Source organism: Euprymna scolopes, chromosome 27 (genome assembly GCF_053919585.1).
Source record: "Euprymna scolopes isolate OS-2025 chromosome 27, ASM5391958v1, whole genome shotgun sequence".
Classification (NCBI taxonomy): Eukaryota; Metazoa; Mollusca; class Cephalopoda; order Sepiida; family Sepiolidae; genus Euprymna; species Euprymna scolopes.
Genome location: NC_136508.1, coordinates 34108940 through 34126492, shown reverse-complemented (window position 1 = coordinate 34126492; position 17553 = coordinate 34108940). Strand labels below are relative to the sequence as shown.

The 17553-nt window shown below is 32.8% G+C and overlaps 1 protein-coding gene across 1 annotated transcript in view; it reads right to left on the bottom strand.

Moving 5' to 3' along the window:
* Positions 1–17553, bottom strand: part of LOC145248805 (vacuolar protein-sorting-associated protein 36-like) — a 109108-nt gene that overhangs the window by 55827 nt on the left and 35728 nt on the right. The window contains exons 3-4 of the mRNA XM_080110457.1: positions 9356–9426; positions 7193–7307 (exon numbers count right to left, since the gene is read on the bottom strand). Coding sequence (XP_079966583.1) covers positions 7193–7307; positions 9356–9426 — 186 coding nt within the window. The remainder of the gene's footprint in view (positions 1–7192; positions 7308–9355; positions 9427–17553) is intronic.

Sequence of the window (17553 nt, the reverse complement as noted above, 5' to 3'; positions counted from 1 at the left end):
GAAACAGATAATACTGTTTTTTTACTGAAAAACATTGTAAGGATAAAAATGAAAAAATACTTTGTAATTTTATTCAATAAAGTCTTCTTCAGTTTTGATAGTGAATTTTTCGTTTCTATGTGACGTAAAGATTATTATTTGTTTTTATTGTTTTACTATTGATGGATTGTTTATTGAAATACATTTCTAGATTTATATCTATTATCTTTTGATGATAATCTACTCTATTTGGTGAATATATGGACTCTTCCAGACACTATGTATAAAGGAGATTTCTGTAACTTATTATTCTATAGTTCTGTAAATACATATTCTTGTAAATATACCACCGCGTTGTTGTATTTATTATTGACCTTCCTAGGTCACAATACAATCTAAAGAACTTGAAGCTATAAAAACTACCATAATTAAATTATTTTGTCATTCAAATTGTTAAATTCAGACGTGTTTGTTATGAATAAAAAAAAACAAACTAAGCCTTGATAACTGTTTTGATGTAAAGTAAAATCTGTAGTATTTACAAGTTATCTGTATTTATAATGGACAGATTATGTGTAAAAAAAAAAGACAAAATGAAAAACAATTTAAACACAGGAATAACAGGAATAAAATAAAAAACGAAAGCTTTACCAGTTTTGTTTGGATCAACGATTATCCTTCAGAAAACAATGATCCAAACAACAAAGCTCATTTTTTTTTTATTTATTCTTGTATTTAATTTGTTTTTCCTTTTGTCTAACCTATACTATCTCCACATCATTTCATTTCATGATATATTATGTATTTTTTTATGCATTAATTTTTGTTTTTGCTTTGATTCATTGTATAGAATTCTAATTGAATCATGTTATTACTTTTATTTTCATTTTATATCAAACTCTCCAAAATCAAGTTCCTAGGGCTAACACTTAATCTCTGTATGAGATACAGAGATATTCGAGTGTTTAACTGAAGTTCTGCTTTACCTCTCAAATATTAAGTTAGTGAAGAAATGAAGAATATTTAACATGAATGAATGTTTCTGATATTCATAAACGACCATCCTGATAATATTGCATCCGAAATGGGTATATCTGCTGATGATACAATGTTCTATAACATGCATGAGGGAAGAACGGATGTTCATAAATCAAAGACAATAGTAGAATCGTTAGAAAATGACCTCCAGATGTAGTGGAATGGGGGTCACAAATGAATGGTAATATTTAATGCTAGTAAGACTAAGTTGCTCTCCTTGAACAATTACAAAACTGCTCTCCAACCGCCTATATCCATAACAAATAACACCCTACTTGAGAATTCTTCCTTCAAACTCCTCAGCCTAACATTTGCAAGCAATATGAACTGGAACATTGCGAAAGCTGCTGCAAAGAAGGTGAGTTCTCTCTATTGAGCCAAAAGACTACTCACACCCGAGAGTATCCTGTACCTCTACAAGGCCACTATTCGCCCATGCATGGAGTATTGTTGCCACATCTGAACTTGTGCATCTACCACTACCCGATCTGTCTGTCTCTCTCTCTTTGATAGAGTCCAAAAAAGAGTTTTCAATCTAATAGGTCCCACTTTGTCAACTAAGCTTGAACCTCTGTTCCATCACCGCAATGTTACATTTGGGTCTGTTTTACAATATTTTAATGGAATGTGCTCTGATGAACTCGTTGCACTTGCACCCCCGCCCTGATGTACATATCCCCAACAAACCCATTTAGAAACAAAATTTCACCCCTTCAATGTTGAGGTCCTTAAATACTAGAAACCTTTCTATTCTAATAGTTTCTTCGACGTGTCTCGAGTTGTTCCTTATGTAAACAACCCGTTGACAATCCTCGGCCAACTTCTGGAGGGTGAGGCCCTTTCGCTCTCAAGTCTAGAGAGAACATATCATCTAATCTCAGCGTTTTTGCATGAGACTAGACCCTGTGCAAAAATTAAACACTTGAAGTCATCTGCCGATAAGTTAGATAGACGGAAATCGTCGCAGTGTTTATTTACCACATACATGAAGGTTAGGTAATTGTAGTAGTCACTTTTTTGCAGGTTTAAGCACGTCCATCTTCTATGAAAGAGTGTAGAATTCGGGCTGAACAGTTTGAATAAAAGCTTGACTGCTTCAGAAAATTCCAATTCACTCGTCTTCCTGGGAAGAATATAATCCACAAACTTGCTATGTTCTATGGTCCCTAATTTCCTCAAAAGTAGGCAAAATCTTTTAGTGTTGCTCCACTCTTGACAATCCATGGTGAATAGGTCCTCATATCTCCAATAAAAAGCATCAAACATCCCATCCAACTCCGATTGGTAGTTGAACGTTTCTATAGTGTTCCATATTGTACTTTGGGAAAAAGCAAAACTGTCGTCCCTGTGTTCCGTTCTATCAAATATTTTAAACAATAGCTCTTCTTGTCTCTGTTGTTGAAGTAGCATTCTCTCCTCCAACACTTGTTGCCTTTCTTGAAATTGTAACTGGAGCTGTTTATCACGTTCTTTTAAATTTTCCTCAGCTTTCTGTTGCTGGTCCATCTGGGCCTTGATTAGCCCACCAGAGGAAATAATGTCATGAGATAGTTCATTAATCCCATGAAGGGGCGTCTCCAACAGAAAGATACCCAGTTGGGTTGGCAGAATTTCTTCAACATCCACTGTCTCTTCTCACACCACTTTAACATGGTCCGATGCGACTGTAGAAAAGTCTTCCTAATCATAAGGGAATATCCCAGCTGCCTTAATTTAATTTTTTATAAATTGGTTGCCCAACCCCAAAAAGGTAGAAGTTTACTTTATATTAATTACAAATTTATAAAAAAAAAAAAATTTAATACATGAAAAACACAGTGCTTTTTTTAAAAACTTTTTTTAAAAAAATATGAAAAACAAAAAAATTTGTTTTCTTATTAATTTTGTTTACTTAAAACAAAAATTGGTTAAAAAAAAAAAAAAAATTATATATATATATATATATATATATCCATGGCGATTAAGCTACACTGAATATTCCGCGTTTCATCCACTCTAGGACTCTTCAGGCTTATGCACGAATTTTGTGGTTGTCTGTCGTTTTTATATACGCACATTCTATTGAGATTTTAGTTAGCCAATCAACTTTCTAGTATCCACCGCGCCCTTCCTATCAGCCAATGAACATGCACTTATCGGACAAAGGCCTATTTGATCTCTGGTTGACCTGTTCCTTTGTGTGTGCTCTATTTAGCCTGGATATCTAGTTTCTTGACCTGTTTTAAATCTAGGTTAGGGCTTTTTTTATATATATATACACTACCGGCGAATGTCCACTTTCCTCGAGTTCCCAACAATAAAAAACACTGAAAAGACCGCTAGCAAATAAATACTGGGAACTCAAGGAAAGCGGACATTCGCCGGTAGTCGAATGGAAAATAATAAGACAAGCTACCACATGTAGAGACCTAGACGATCCATGTAGATTATGCCTTCATGAAAAATTTGCTATCCTGTACTTTAAAGAACCCCAACATCTATTAAACTGTAGCAGAGAAATAGCGAACAAATGTGTTCACAAGATAAAATTTACTCTAGGATAGCGAGGCTCAGAAGAGTAGTGGTTGATGGGCAGAAATCAGAGACCCACAGTATTAATGCTGGAGTCCCTCAGGGGTCCATACTGGGCCCAACTCTCTTCCTGATCTACATCAATGATCTCCCAAAACACATACTAAAATCTTTCGTTGACATCTATGCTGATGACACAATCATCTATGGCAACACATCAAAGGCCGTAAATGATGATGTTCTCTCTTCACTGATCTTGAGCGCGTGGTACAGTGGGGAAAGAGGTGGCTGGTTACCTTTAATGCATCTAAGACCAAGCTCCTATCTCTACATCATAAACACTGATCCCATCTGGCATCAATTGAAATGGATGGCTCTCGTCTAGGGGAGGCCCCATGTTTTGAAAGCTTCTGGGTTTGACCTTTACTCCTGATCTTAAATGGAACACATACATCAAGTCTGTTGCCAAGGTCGCTGGGAAAATGGTGGGATCCTTCTACCGCTCCAGAAGATATCTCACTAATGATGCAATTCTCTATCTATATAAGAGCCAAGTACGTCCAAAGATGGAGTACTGCTGCCACATCTGGGCGGGAGCTGCTAAAAACAGCCTATCCTGCCTTGACAGATTACAAAATAGACTTTGTGGCTTAGTGGGGGATGCCCTTTTTTCTACCCTGCAACCTCTTTCCCACAGAAGAGACGTAGCGAGCCTGTCTTTGTTCTATCGTTATTTCCATGGCAATCTCTGGTCCCCCCTCGCCAATCTTTTTCAAAAAACACCCGACTAGCTGAAACCACCATCAATAATTTTCCCCACTCCTTATCTGTGCCTGAACCTAAACGTAGATTCCATGAACAAAGCTTCTTTCTTAGAACTGCACGCCTATGGAACTCTGTTCCGCTTGCCTGTTTCCCTCCAGACTTCAAGTCCAACACAAACAAATTCCTGATGAACCGCCCCCCCCCCAAGTAATGACACCTTATCAATTCTACAATACTATTGCTACACTATCCCACTGATTACTGTACACACAATCCCCTTATCTCTGAGTGGCCATTGGGCCTTGATAAGTGGTGAACTCCATGTAAAAAAAAAAAGATACAAAATAGTTTTAAAACTAACAAAAACAATAGAAAATAAACAAATAAATAAATTAAATAAACATGAATATACATAAACGATCACACACACATAATATATGTATGTACATATATATATATTTATATATAAACTAACATAAAAAAAAACCTAACCTAGATTTAAAATAGGTCAAGAAACTAGATATCCAGGCTAAATAGAGCACACACAAAGGAACAGGTCAACCAGAGGTCAAATAGGCCTTTGTCCGATAAGTGCATGTTCATTTGGCTGATAGGAAGGGCGCGGTGGATACTAGAAAGCTGATTGGCTAACTAAAATTTCAATACAGGGTGCGTATATAAAAACAACAGACAACCACAAAATTTGCGCATAAGCCTGAAGAGTCCTAGAGTGGATGAAACGCAGAATATTCAGTGTAGCTTAATCGTCATATATATTTTACAACTTTCTAACTAGCTCTACCTATGTATTGAGCACTTTTGAAGTAAATACTTAAAGTTTACGCATAAATTTATACTTTCGTATATTAATTTTATGTGAGTAAATGAAGTAGTTTATATATATATATATATATATATATATATAAACTTGTTTATTTTCTTTCACTTAAAAAAATTTGTTGCAAGAATAAAACAGAAATTGTTACAGTAGGTTTCTTTTTTTCATTATATATTTATTTTTTCTGGTGATTTTAATATATTTAAATGCTTTCTTTAGTATTTTCCTTGAATAGCGTTGTTATGCTGTGATAATTGGCAACATTTATTGAAAACCGGCAGTTGACATTATGTTTTTTTTTGTTTTGTTTTTTCTTATCAAGGCCGATAGGCCACTCAAGGATAAGAGTTAAAGAGTATAGAGTAGTCAAAAGGACAATATAGTAATCAATAGTAATGGAAGTTCGGTAAATTTGTTAACTTAAGTGGAACGGCTCATCAGAAACTTATTCACGTTGGACTTGAAGACAACCATATTATAGACAGCTGGAAAGCAGGAAAACGGAAGACAATTCCACAGGCGTGCAGTTCTAAGAAAGAAGCTTTGATCATGGAATCTATGTTTAGGTTTAGGTACAGATAAAGAGTGGGGAAAATTATTGATAATGTTTTCAGCTAGTCTAGTGTTTCTTGTGAAAGTTTGGTGAGGGGGAGGGCCATAGATAGCAGCTCAGTTGAACACTTTCCATGAAAATAACGATAAAGCAGAGACAAACTCGCAACATCTCTTCTGTGAGATAGAGGTTACAGCGAAGAGAAAAGGACATCTCCCACCAGGCCACGAAGTCTATTTTGAACCCTATCAAGGCAGGACAAGTCTTTTCTAGCAGCTCCTGCCCATATGTGGCAACAGTATTCCATCCTTGGACTTATCTGGCTCTTATATAAATAGAGAATTGCATCAGCAGTGAGATATCTACTGGATCGATAGAAGGATCCAACCATTTTTCCAGCAGCCTTGGCAACAGATTTGATGTACGTATTCCATTTAAGATCAGGAGTAAAGGTCAAGCCCAGAAGCCTGTCAAAACTTGAGGCCTCCCCAAGACGAGAGCCATTCATTTTAATTGATGCCAGATGGGGATCAGAACGTTGATGATGTAAAGATAGAAGCTTGGTTTTAGATGCATTAAAAGTAACCAGCCATGTCTGGTTTAAATTCTGCACAAATACCCATTTTTTAATAGATCCATTATCCTTCTAAGAATCTGTTTGAATTAAGTGAATGATTATAATCAGAAAGAAAGTCAAGTGACTTTTGTGCAGCTACGAAATTGCTCTCAATCTTTGGAAAAAAAGTAACACACGTGCAAGATCTGGTTTTAATTAAAATACTGATGGTTAAATGATTTTAAAGAACTAAATTACGTTAGATCAATTTGATGGTAGACACCTCTATACCGTGTAATGCAATCCAAATATTTAAAAATCTTTACTGAATTAAGTTTTGGCTTATGTAAGAAGAAACATCACATGGTATATAGGACTGAAAACTTTCTAGAGTTGAGGGTGTTCTAAAAAAAATTTAAAAAAAAAAACAAATGGTTGGCTTTTTTATAGGTTATTTAATGCCAAATTCAATAATTTTGTAAATAGTTTTTATGCTTAAAATTCTTTATATCTTCAAATATTTATTCATGCTGTTTTGGTTCAGTTGTTCTGTACAGGAAAATTGTTTTTGATTTTGTGAAAAATGATTGAGTTTTGCAAATGGAAAGAAAAATTGAGCAACATCAATTTTTGGTGCATTTTAGGTCAGGAACCAATATCTTTAAGCAGCTTAATCTAGTAGCACCAGGAAGTAAATAGGTAATTTTAAACAATAATCATAAATGACAAAATGAATTTCACTGTTGAACAAGTTCTTTTTTGAATTTTATTTTATAATCTGCAAAAAATTGATAGCATTTTTATAAAATAAATTCAAATAGAATAATTTTAGAATGGAATTACAATTATCTAAAAAGGTGTCTGAGAAATATAACCAAACTTTAATTTAATTTTTTTTTTTTTTTCACGTTACCCATCTTTCAATAAAATAAAATCAAAATGTGTTACAAACCTCTTTTTCTCCAGATTCTCGGAATGATAAGCGTACATAAGTAAAAGAACTACTCGCAGCTGGTCCGGGAGCTTTATTTGCCAAAGCTGGATGAAGATGGACGATAATTTTGGCACTGAAATTTAAAAAAAAAAAAGAAAATGTTATAAGAAATTCTAATAAATAAAATGATTTTTTTTTTTTTTAAACTCAGAAACTACCTGTCTATTATTTGTTATCTAACAGCCAACAAAGGAAGCGATGAAAGGGAAGCAACTTTGCCTCAAGCAAACAAAACTGAATCACATTGTCTCACTTATATCCTAATTTGTACACATAGAAAGTTGAGTTTTTGCTAACATTGATATTAAAAAGCTTACTTTTTCTATTTAAAAATTATTAGAACGAACTCCTTAATATACTCAATCATGAACATGCGAGCGATTTCATAAAGGTCAACTAATTTGCATGTTCCTTTGAAAAACAACCTTTCATTAATTAATTTTTATGGTTTCTTATTGAATGATTTTATTTAACTATTATGCTCAGTTCTATTTTTACATATTTTCTATATTGTGCACAATTTGTAGCACATGCACATGTATATACACATATATAAAAAAGTGGCCTTGTGTGTATATGTGGTGCGGAACAGTCTCTACCAAACTCTTCAATTTTGGGGATTTGGATTATGGAACAAATTCGATTTGGTTTTTAGCTTGTAAAAATAGCTGCTAAAACGGTCAAAATTAAAAAAGAAATATTAAACTTGGCAAACATAAGTCGACTAATGTTAGTCGCTTCATTTTTAATGTTTTCTTATCCATCTGTCAATAGCTCAAATGGTAACGACTAAGGCTGGAGCACTAAATATTTTGGTTTTGATTCTAGCTGATGTCACTCAAGTAATTTTTGTAAAGTTTTGAAATCATTGCTTTATATATCGGGTAGAATATCATAATAGAGAATTAGCTCTATAATAATAAATACGAAATCTGCATGCATTAAAATATCATATTTAAGCATATTTTACTATCAGGTAATGATAGTTGATTTTATAATTCAGGACTATTAGAATCTCTTACACCATACTCCCTTATTGGTGTTGAAAAAAAAAAAAAGTGCCTTCATGGGTTCGGCCATTAGATCTTCAAAAATCCAGAAAAGAGAAAGATCCATATAACACAGGAAACACTACACAAAATTTGGCAAAAAGAAAAAAAAAATTGCAGAAATAATCTAAAAGAAAAAAAAACAAAAAAAAAACAACCAAGTCATTTTTAATGCTAATTTTTTTTTTTTTTTAACTCAATGTTATAACTCAGGGCCACTAATTTGCACTAACATTAAAATATAAAAAAAAAATGACAGAAAAGGTGATTATAGATCTTAGCATTTAAAATCTAAGATTAGGAAGATAACTGAATAAAAAAAAAAAAGAAAATAGAGATGATCTAATTATTCGGGCATTTTTCAAGGGAAGATTGTCAGAGATTAAAGAGATAGTAAATGGGGGGGGGGGGGGTAAAAAAATTAAACAATGTTTCTTTTCAAATAGAATTTTTTTATTCTTTTATGTCACAACTTGAATTTATCCACTGTCATCAATAGAAACATCTGAAAAATATATATAAAAAAACTGCCCTTAAAAAACAAGAATAGATATCATTGTTATTATTATTAGTAGTAGTAGTAGTAGTACTTGTTCTCACAATGATGCCCTTTGTGAGAACAAGTACAAATAATATCCACTCTTGTTTTTAAAGGTAGGTTTGTTTGGGGTTTTTTGTTATATATATATATATATATATATATATTTTCAGACGTTTCTATTGATGACAACAGATATATTCAAATTGTGGCATAAAAGAATAAAAACATCCTATTTAAAAAGAAACATTGTTTAATTATTCTAAATAAATTGAATTAGATTAAAATTCTTACTTTTTAAAATTTAAATTCTCATTTTCCTTGTCTTCAAATCACTTTGCATTGCTGCGTGGAGTCCATCTTTGGTGTCAGAACAATCTGTTTATGTTTCATTTAATATTTTTTAGATGCTTCTGATAGATATCACACAAATTCCTATTGATTGCACTAGATAGATTCAAATTGTGATATACAGTATCAAATAAAAAGAGAAATAGTCCTATCTAAAAAAAGAAAAAATCTCTAAAACCTTACCTTTTCGTGAAGCCAGATGGCTGCTCTTCAATATAAACACATAAAGATAGTGATAAACAAAGAACACAGTTCTGCAATGAAGCAAGAAAAAACAAACAGGATTAGTCAAAATTAATGTAGAAATGAATTTGGAGATTAAAAACTGTCTTAAAATGTTGAACACACTCCTCCTTCCATCTCCACAAAAAATCTGTGTCTACAAAAAGATGATTCCATAAAGAAAGAGATCAACTTATTCAATATATAGAATTAAATCAAAATTACCTGCTCTCCATGCATATTCGTAATGCCGGTGTTCGACCTTCACCTAGCAAATTACATTTTTTTTTTTTTAATTTTCACATTTTTGTACCAATTTTCCCAGGCTAAGACCCAAATATAAAGTTTTGTATGGGTTTGACTACCTTGCATATTAAGTTTCATGTCTGTAGACCAAAGACAGAGGAGTTTGGTAGGTAAAATTTTTTAAACAAAAAAACGACCCTGGTGTCTAACTTTGTCCCGTGGGGAGGCATAGTAAATAGGTATAATATACGCATACATAAATATATACACAAAGAGATTTGTGTTTACTATAACCTTTTTACGCAAATATTACACAAGTCATATAGAATATTTGCATGAATATAATTACACATAATAGTTAACTAAAGTGAGCATCCCATGAGAAAAATGAAAAAAAAGAACCAAAATTATAGGGAATTAATTAAAATTAATGTTTGGAAGAATACACAAATCAAAGGAGTGAGTATATATATATATATATATATATATATATATATATATATATATATATATATATATATATTGTTGTTACACATGGCAAACAAAAGAAATTTACAAAAAAACAAATATTTGTCACACATGGGATCAGGTGGGGGGGGGGAAGAAGGAATTAAATAAAAAGTAAACAAAGCGATTGAACAACATATCCATAACTCATTTCATCTATGAAGGGATGTTAGGTTATTCCATTACATCAACTTCCTCCCAAGCTAAATTCTTCCATAGAATTGTGCTTCTATAATTTTTTTCCTTTTTAGACTTTGTCGAAAAAATTTGGTCCTTTTACTTTTCCTTTCACTTCTCCTCACCATTTGTGTTTGCCAAGTTTTTACTTTTGGAGAGTGACTGGATTTCTGAGTTACTGGTACTTCCTTGTTTGGAGGTTTATATGGAAAGTATCATATAGCACTTCAATTGGTAACTCTTGGTTTCTGACGGTTTCTATGTATCGGGGTCTCAGTTGGTTAATATATTTTTTGTGGAAAAAAAGTCTGCCCTTTTATAATGTAAACCATTCTCCCAATTCTTCTTGAGATTATGCCTTCTTCCCAAAAACTCTTCCCAGCCTGATAATTTTTTAAGAAAACTTTATCCCCGTCATCGTAAGTCTTGTACCTTACATTATCATTGATACTTTTTTTTACTTTTGTTTTTGGAACTCCGAACCGACTAAATACCTCGTCCAGTGCTTTTACTGTCTTTGCTGCTGTAGGGTGTTTGTATTTAAAAATTTCTCGCCATTTTGACATATTATCTACGATTAATAGGTAATAATATCCCTTCAGAGGTCCTGTGTAATCGATATGGATGTGTGTCCAGGGTACATCTGTTTTAGGCCAAGGTTGCGTCTGTATGAGAGGATACCTCTTGGCTAGTTGGCAACCTTTACATAATTTCACCATTTTCTCAAGGCCAGTATGTGAATCCTCTCATTAGGGCCTTCATTCTGGGGATTCCAGGATGTCCCATGTGGAATTCTTTTAGGATTTTCTTTTGTAAATACTTGCTGTATTACCACTGTCTGCGTACATCAGAGTTTCATCACACATGGAAAATGGAAACACTTTTAATCCTTTTCTATTCTTTTCATCTTGTCCCAATTGTTTTTTTATCTTATTAATATATTTATCTGTTTTCGCTGCAGTTTCTTCAAATTCAGTTTTACTGGAGATCAATCTCGACAAACCTCTGCATGTGTAATTTTACTAGATGCTAGGTGTTTCATTTTGAAATCATTATTGAGCAAAATAATACTCCATCTCTGTAATCTATTTGCCGTATGATTAGGAATCCCTTTATCCATACCAAAAATCGATAGTAATGGTTTATGGTCTGTTTCCAAGATGAAAGATCTTCCATGAATGAATCTATGAAACTTTCTCATGCCATACACAATCGCCAGACTGTCTTTTTCGATCTGACTGTACTTTCTTTCAGCAGTTAATAAAACCCTCAAGGCATGAGAAATCGGTTTAGTAGATCCATCTTCCATTCTGTGTAGAAGCACAGCTCCTAAACCGTATTCGCTCGCATTTGCCACTACAATTAAATCCTTTTTCAGATCGTAATGTTATAACGCTAGATCCCATAACAAACATCTAATTTTTTGGAATGCTTCCTCACATTCTTTTGTCCAAAGCCATTTTTTATTCTTCTCCAATAATTCATTTAATGGTGCTCTTAGTTCATGCATATTTGGGATATAAGAATTATAGTAGTTTACTAGACCCAAGAATGACTGTAAATTCACTACATCGTCTGGTCTAGGCATGTCTAATTGCTTCTGTCCTATTTAGGTTAGGTCTTCTACCTTTCCAATCAATTATTTGTCCCAAATATTCAATCTTGTTCATACCAAAATTACATTTTTCGAGAGCCACTTTAAATCTGTAGTCTTCTATTTTCTCAAATACCTTACAAATATGGTTTTTATGTTCTTCAACATTTTTGCTTCTTATCAAAATGTCATCTAAATAAGCCATTGCAAAATCCAAGCCTGCTAGCATGGCATCCATAATTTATTGGAATAAATGTGGTGTTACTTTCAACCCAAATGGCCATCGTTTTAGGGAAAATAATTCTGTCAAGTATTTAGAACAATCTTCATGGACTTTGACCTGCAAATATGCTTCTGACAAGTCAATTTTTGGGAAAATTTTTCCTCCATTTAACTTAGAAAATATTTCATCAGGGGTAGGGAGTGGTTAGTTATGATCCTTTAAGGAATCATTCAGTCCCGTCGAAAAATCTCCACATACCCTGATTTTTTTATTTTTCACATAAACTGTGGGTGATGCCCATTCAGAGTAGTCCACTTTTTTTTTTATTACTTCGATTTCTTTGAGTCTATTTCATTCTTTCTCTATTGTTTCTAATGCCAAATACGGAACCTTCCTTTTGGTTTTAAACACCGGTTTCGCTTCATCTTTCAGTTCAAATTTCACTTCCGTTTTAGTGTAGCAACCCAGACCTTCAGAAAATACATTTTTAAATTCCTCCTTCAAATCCCCAACAAATCTTCTTGGCAGTTTGGGACTTTCAGATCCTGTCACATTTACTCTTTTGCAAAATGAGTTTGTTGGTGTCTCCCATAAATTGAAAAGTATCATCAAATCTATACCGAATAGATTAGAATTTTTTCCAGGTATCACATACATTTTAGTTTTTAATGTCTTTTCATTCAGGGTCACATTAGTATAAAATTCACACTTAAATTTTAATCTATTTCCAGACATTCCTCTGACAATTTTCTTTGTTTTGCAGCTTTGGAGAACCAATTTTCTTCCATGTTTCATCAATTAAGGATATGTCACTTCCTGTATCCAAATGATAGTTTACTTTCCGGCCATTAATTCTAACTTCAATATATTTCCTTTTTTTACCATACATTGACTCTTTTTTAGAATCAATGGTCTTTATTTCAGGCTTACAGTATTTCTCCTTTTTGCATACTGTTGACTTGTGTCCTTTACGTCCACACTTATAGCATATTTTGCTTTTGAAGTAGCACTCTTGTGAAGTGATTTTTTTTTTTTTTTTTTTTTACATAGTCGTCACCTTGATTTACCCTTTGTATTTTGTCAACATTTTTCTCTTTGATACTTGTATTATCCTGTTTTAAATTTAACAATTTCTGGCATTCCTCAGTAACTTTCTGTAAGGTTATTTCTATGTCTTGGTTCATAATGGATAATATCCTAGAACGAATCTCTTTATCCTTCGAGGATGTTAACCCTTGCACAAATATCAAGCATTTAAACATGTCCTCTTTTAGGTCTTTCAACTTAAATAACTCGCATTCAGCATTTACTCTTCCAGCATAGGCAATAAAGTCTTCATCATCTTGTTTCAAAATATTTAAACACCTATAACGAGTATAAAATAAGCTATCCCTTTCCCTGAAAATGTTCAATAAAATTTCTATAGTCTCTTTAAAAGAAATATCTTTGGGTTTCCTTGAGAGTATAAAATTGGTATTCTTCGTATTTTCATGGGAACCCAGTTTTTGCAACAGTAATATAATTTTTTCTTCATTCGACCAGGCCTGACATCGTTTGGAAAAATATTTTTGTATCTATGATAATATGCTGGAAATATTAAGCCATTAGTTGGTCCATATAAAAATTCTGTCAGCGAATTTGCAATTCCTTCCGGAGTGAATCGACAATCCTTTTTTTCTTCTTGTTTCATTAATATTGTTTTTAATACTTCATTTTGTTTTAACTGCTTTTTTTGTAAAAATTCCATCTGGCTTTGTTGAGTCGCCAGTGCTAATTGTATAGTTTTTGTAAACTCGGCTAATTGCTCCATGTTGAAGATGTTTTTTTTTTAAACACAGTAATAAAACAAAAGGTTAACAGTACCTGCACAAAACGTTAAATAAATTCACTGAATAGCTTCTTTTTTTAAACCACAAAAAAAAACAAAAAAAACATTCTTTTGTAGATAAAGTTTTTGGAGGCGGTTACTCACACAAAATTGACACCGAACCAACAGCATACAAGCATTCCTTTCTGCCATATTTTTTTCTTCTTATGAAACAAAAGAAATTTGAAATGGACAACTTTCTTCATTCCGAGTTCTCTTTCTTTTTTTTTCAGTAGGACCGTAACAGACTGAATTAAAAAAAAAAAAAACTTACTTTTTTTTGTGTGTCTTAGCTTTTGCTTTTTCAGTAGTTGAATTTTTCCGTGCATTTTTTTTTCTTCGTTTTCCAATATCTTTTTGGCTTAAAGTTTCCTTTTTGTGAATTTGAATCCTGTCGCCATTTGTTATATCCTTAGTTTAATAAGAATACAGCAAGAAACACGGGGTTATGGGTGAAAGACAAAGAGGTTTATTTACAAGGGAATACAAGGCAAGAGTTACTCAACATCTTTTCTTATTCTCTTCCTGTCTTTTTTCCTTCTGTCTCAATCACGTGAGAGGGTCAATATATCCATAGTTCATTTCATCTATGAAGGGATGTTAGGTTATTCCATTACATCAAGAATATATTAAAAATTATGGGGTGTGGGATATTTCTAAACATATAAACTGAGCAAAACTCTTTGAAAGAGATTAACAGCATAACTAGAAATTACGCGGCCAATAGGAGAAATTAAACTTTCAGCCTGATACAAGAAGAAACAAAATTTACACTGTTTTTTGTTTGTTTTTTTTTTTTGCTCTTTTTCTTTTCACAACTTGTTAGCGACATAATTAGTCTGAAAGAATCCTTTTGTGGGGAAAAAAAGTTCAAATAATAAATTCACATTTATTCCATTATTTCTTATCATCCGCTTCTCATACCGAATGTCGTTCATTTTCAGTTTTCCAAAATAGTTTTCCCTTTTCCTTTACTTTTATTTTATTTGCCTCTTCTCCTACAAGGAGAAAAATCGTCTCCCCTCCCATGAGGAGAGAGGCTTCCTTCCCATTCGATGGCCGCAGTGAAAAAGACTGAATGAAACTGGAATCCGGATCTTAAAAGAAATGGGGAAAGGAAGTTTTATCTCCTGCCCTTCCCTGCTTTGCATTCCGATCTAAAAATAGAATTGGCAAAATCTTTCTTCACCTCTTGGCTGATGAAATATCTGCCGAATGAATCCTTGGCTTTTGAGACCGGATCACAGCGCAGCATCTGTTCTGCTGCTATACTTCGCTTTTTCTGTTCTCGGTCAGTGGAAGAGAATTCTTTCATGACTGAGACAATTTCTATCTGTCTGCATCCAGAACACCCTTCTCTAGAGAGCTAGATCTCCCCACATAAAAGCTCGATCTTTTGTCCAACACTGCTCTCACAGGGAGTCAAGTAAATAAGAAATAAATGACTTTAACATTAGGTTTTGAAAGAAGAATGGATTAGTAGACTTTCAATTAGTTCAAGACAAATATTAATATTTAGCCTATTGCTAGCAAATAGGGAAAAAAATGTATAACATTGAGGTGGTCATCTATAACAAGATAATATATATATATATATATTACTAACAGGACTACCCGACTTTGCCTGGAGCAAAAGTGTAACATATTTCTTTAAAAACTTCCATCTCTCCTCTGGTTCCCCCCCTTTCCCCATCCCACCTATTCACCCAGCCTATTCCTTTCTCTGGACACACACATACACATAATAGATTATTCAATGAATGAGTTGGCATAATGGAAATAACTTTTTGAATAAAAAGAAAAAAAAAAAATAAAGTTACTTCTTTTAGTTATTGACTGCAAAACAGACTCCTGACAAAATATACGTTTACAGTCAGAGAATGATTAAATTTTTCTAAGTTTTAGATAATATTCATCTCTGGTAATGTCAATCAAGAAAATACGAACTTTCGAAGTGTTTGTTTTGTAATTTTAGAGTTTTAACAGAACAAACACACAAATACAACTACCCCTTATGTAATAGGCTAGCGGGTGTGTGCCCAATGTTGCCCGTGTGCTGAAAAAAAGAGCCCCCTCCCTCCAAATAAATCAACTAAATCAAAATAGCAGAGTGATCGTGTTAATGAAAATGAGCCGTGATTGCCAGGCTCAAACGTGAAACGCGAAAGAGGAGAAGAAGGCAAAAACTTACAGGCTAACACTTTTTCCCACATGGCCATGAGCGCTTATGACATCATAACATTGCAAAATAAGCGTTTTAAACAGTTTTAGTTTAATACGTGTGTGTGACTTGCTAAAAAAAAAAAGAAAAAAATGCGAAAAACAGAGCCCATAGAATATTTTTTAATCAAAATAAGCATTATGTCATAAAAATGAGTAGTTATGACTTGTGTTATTAAAAGAAAAAAAAATTAAGCAGTTATGATATAAAAAAAAGAAAAAAAAAAGTGATTAATGTGAAAAATGTTTTAATTTAATTAACCGCTGATAAAAAAATAAATAATACAAAGTACAAAACAAAAAATATTTTAAAAATCTTTTAACCCTATTTAAATGCAAAAGAAAAGACATCTGCAGTAAGTTTGAACATAAAAACTAATAGCAGACGGATGCCTGGCGTTGCTTAGGGTAATAGAAGTTTAAATAGAAGTAAAATTATGTGTAATATCTTTATATTACAAGATAAATCTCTCCCCTTCTCTCTCTCCAGCAGTCTCTTTATGTTTCCCTTTTCCTCTTCTCATTTTACCGTCTTTGTAAACTTATTAGTATGTTTCACCAACTGGAGCAACCTTTTTCAAGTGTAATATTGCATTCTCAGTGGTGGGACAATTAATTGGAACCGTTAATCGTAAGAATCGTGTATTTTGGGAGGAATCAGAATCGTATCATTAAAAAATACCTAAGATTTACGATTTTTTCATTACAATTCTCTTATATTTTTAAGTTGAATTGTTTGTTTGAAGTGAGATTAATGCTGTAAAAAATTTATGATAAAAACGTCATAGAACTTTTCATAACATTTAATATGATATACAAGAATTTTAATAACTACTTTAAAGGTAATCTTTATCTTAATGAGTTTTCTTATTCCATCACATACATAAGCACTGTCTGTTTGTTTCGAAACATTGAGGCCCAGGATTAGTTATCTGTCAGTCGACTTTTTTGAATTATCCAAAAACAAAAACGTTAGAACTATATATCATGCTGACTGACAGTTCGCGTCTTTCAAAAACTACAAAAGAAAACAATCATTTTGCTATCTGTTAAATAAATGCAGTAAGTGAATTTAATTTTTTTCTTTTAGAAATTTACATTTCATTAAAATATTCTATGAATGAAGCAATTAAACATTTCTTTTGGAACTTCTTTGCACAACAAAATCAAAAAAAAAAAAAAAAGATGTGAAAAATTTATTAAAAAAGGAAAAGAGCTTAACTTTTTAAAAAAATCCTTTGAACCCTAATTTTGCAAACTAACTTGACACAGAGCCATTCAACTAAAGGACTGTAGGGGCTTGGTCGACATTCACCGATGCCTGG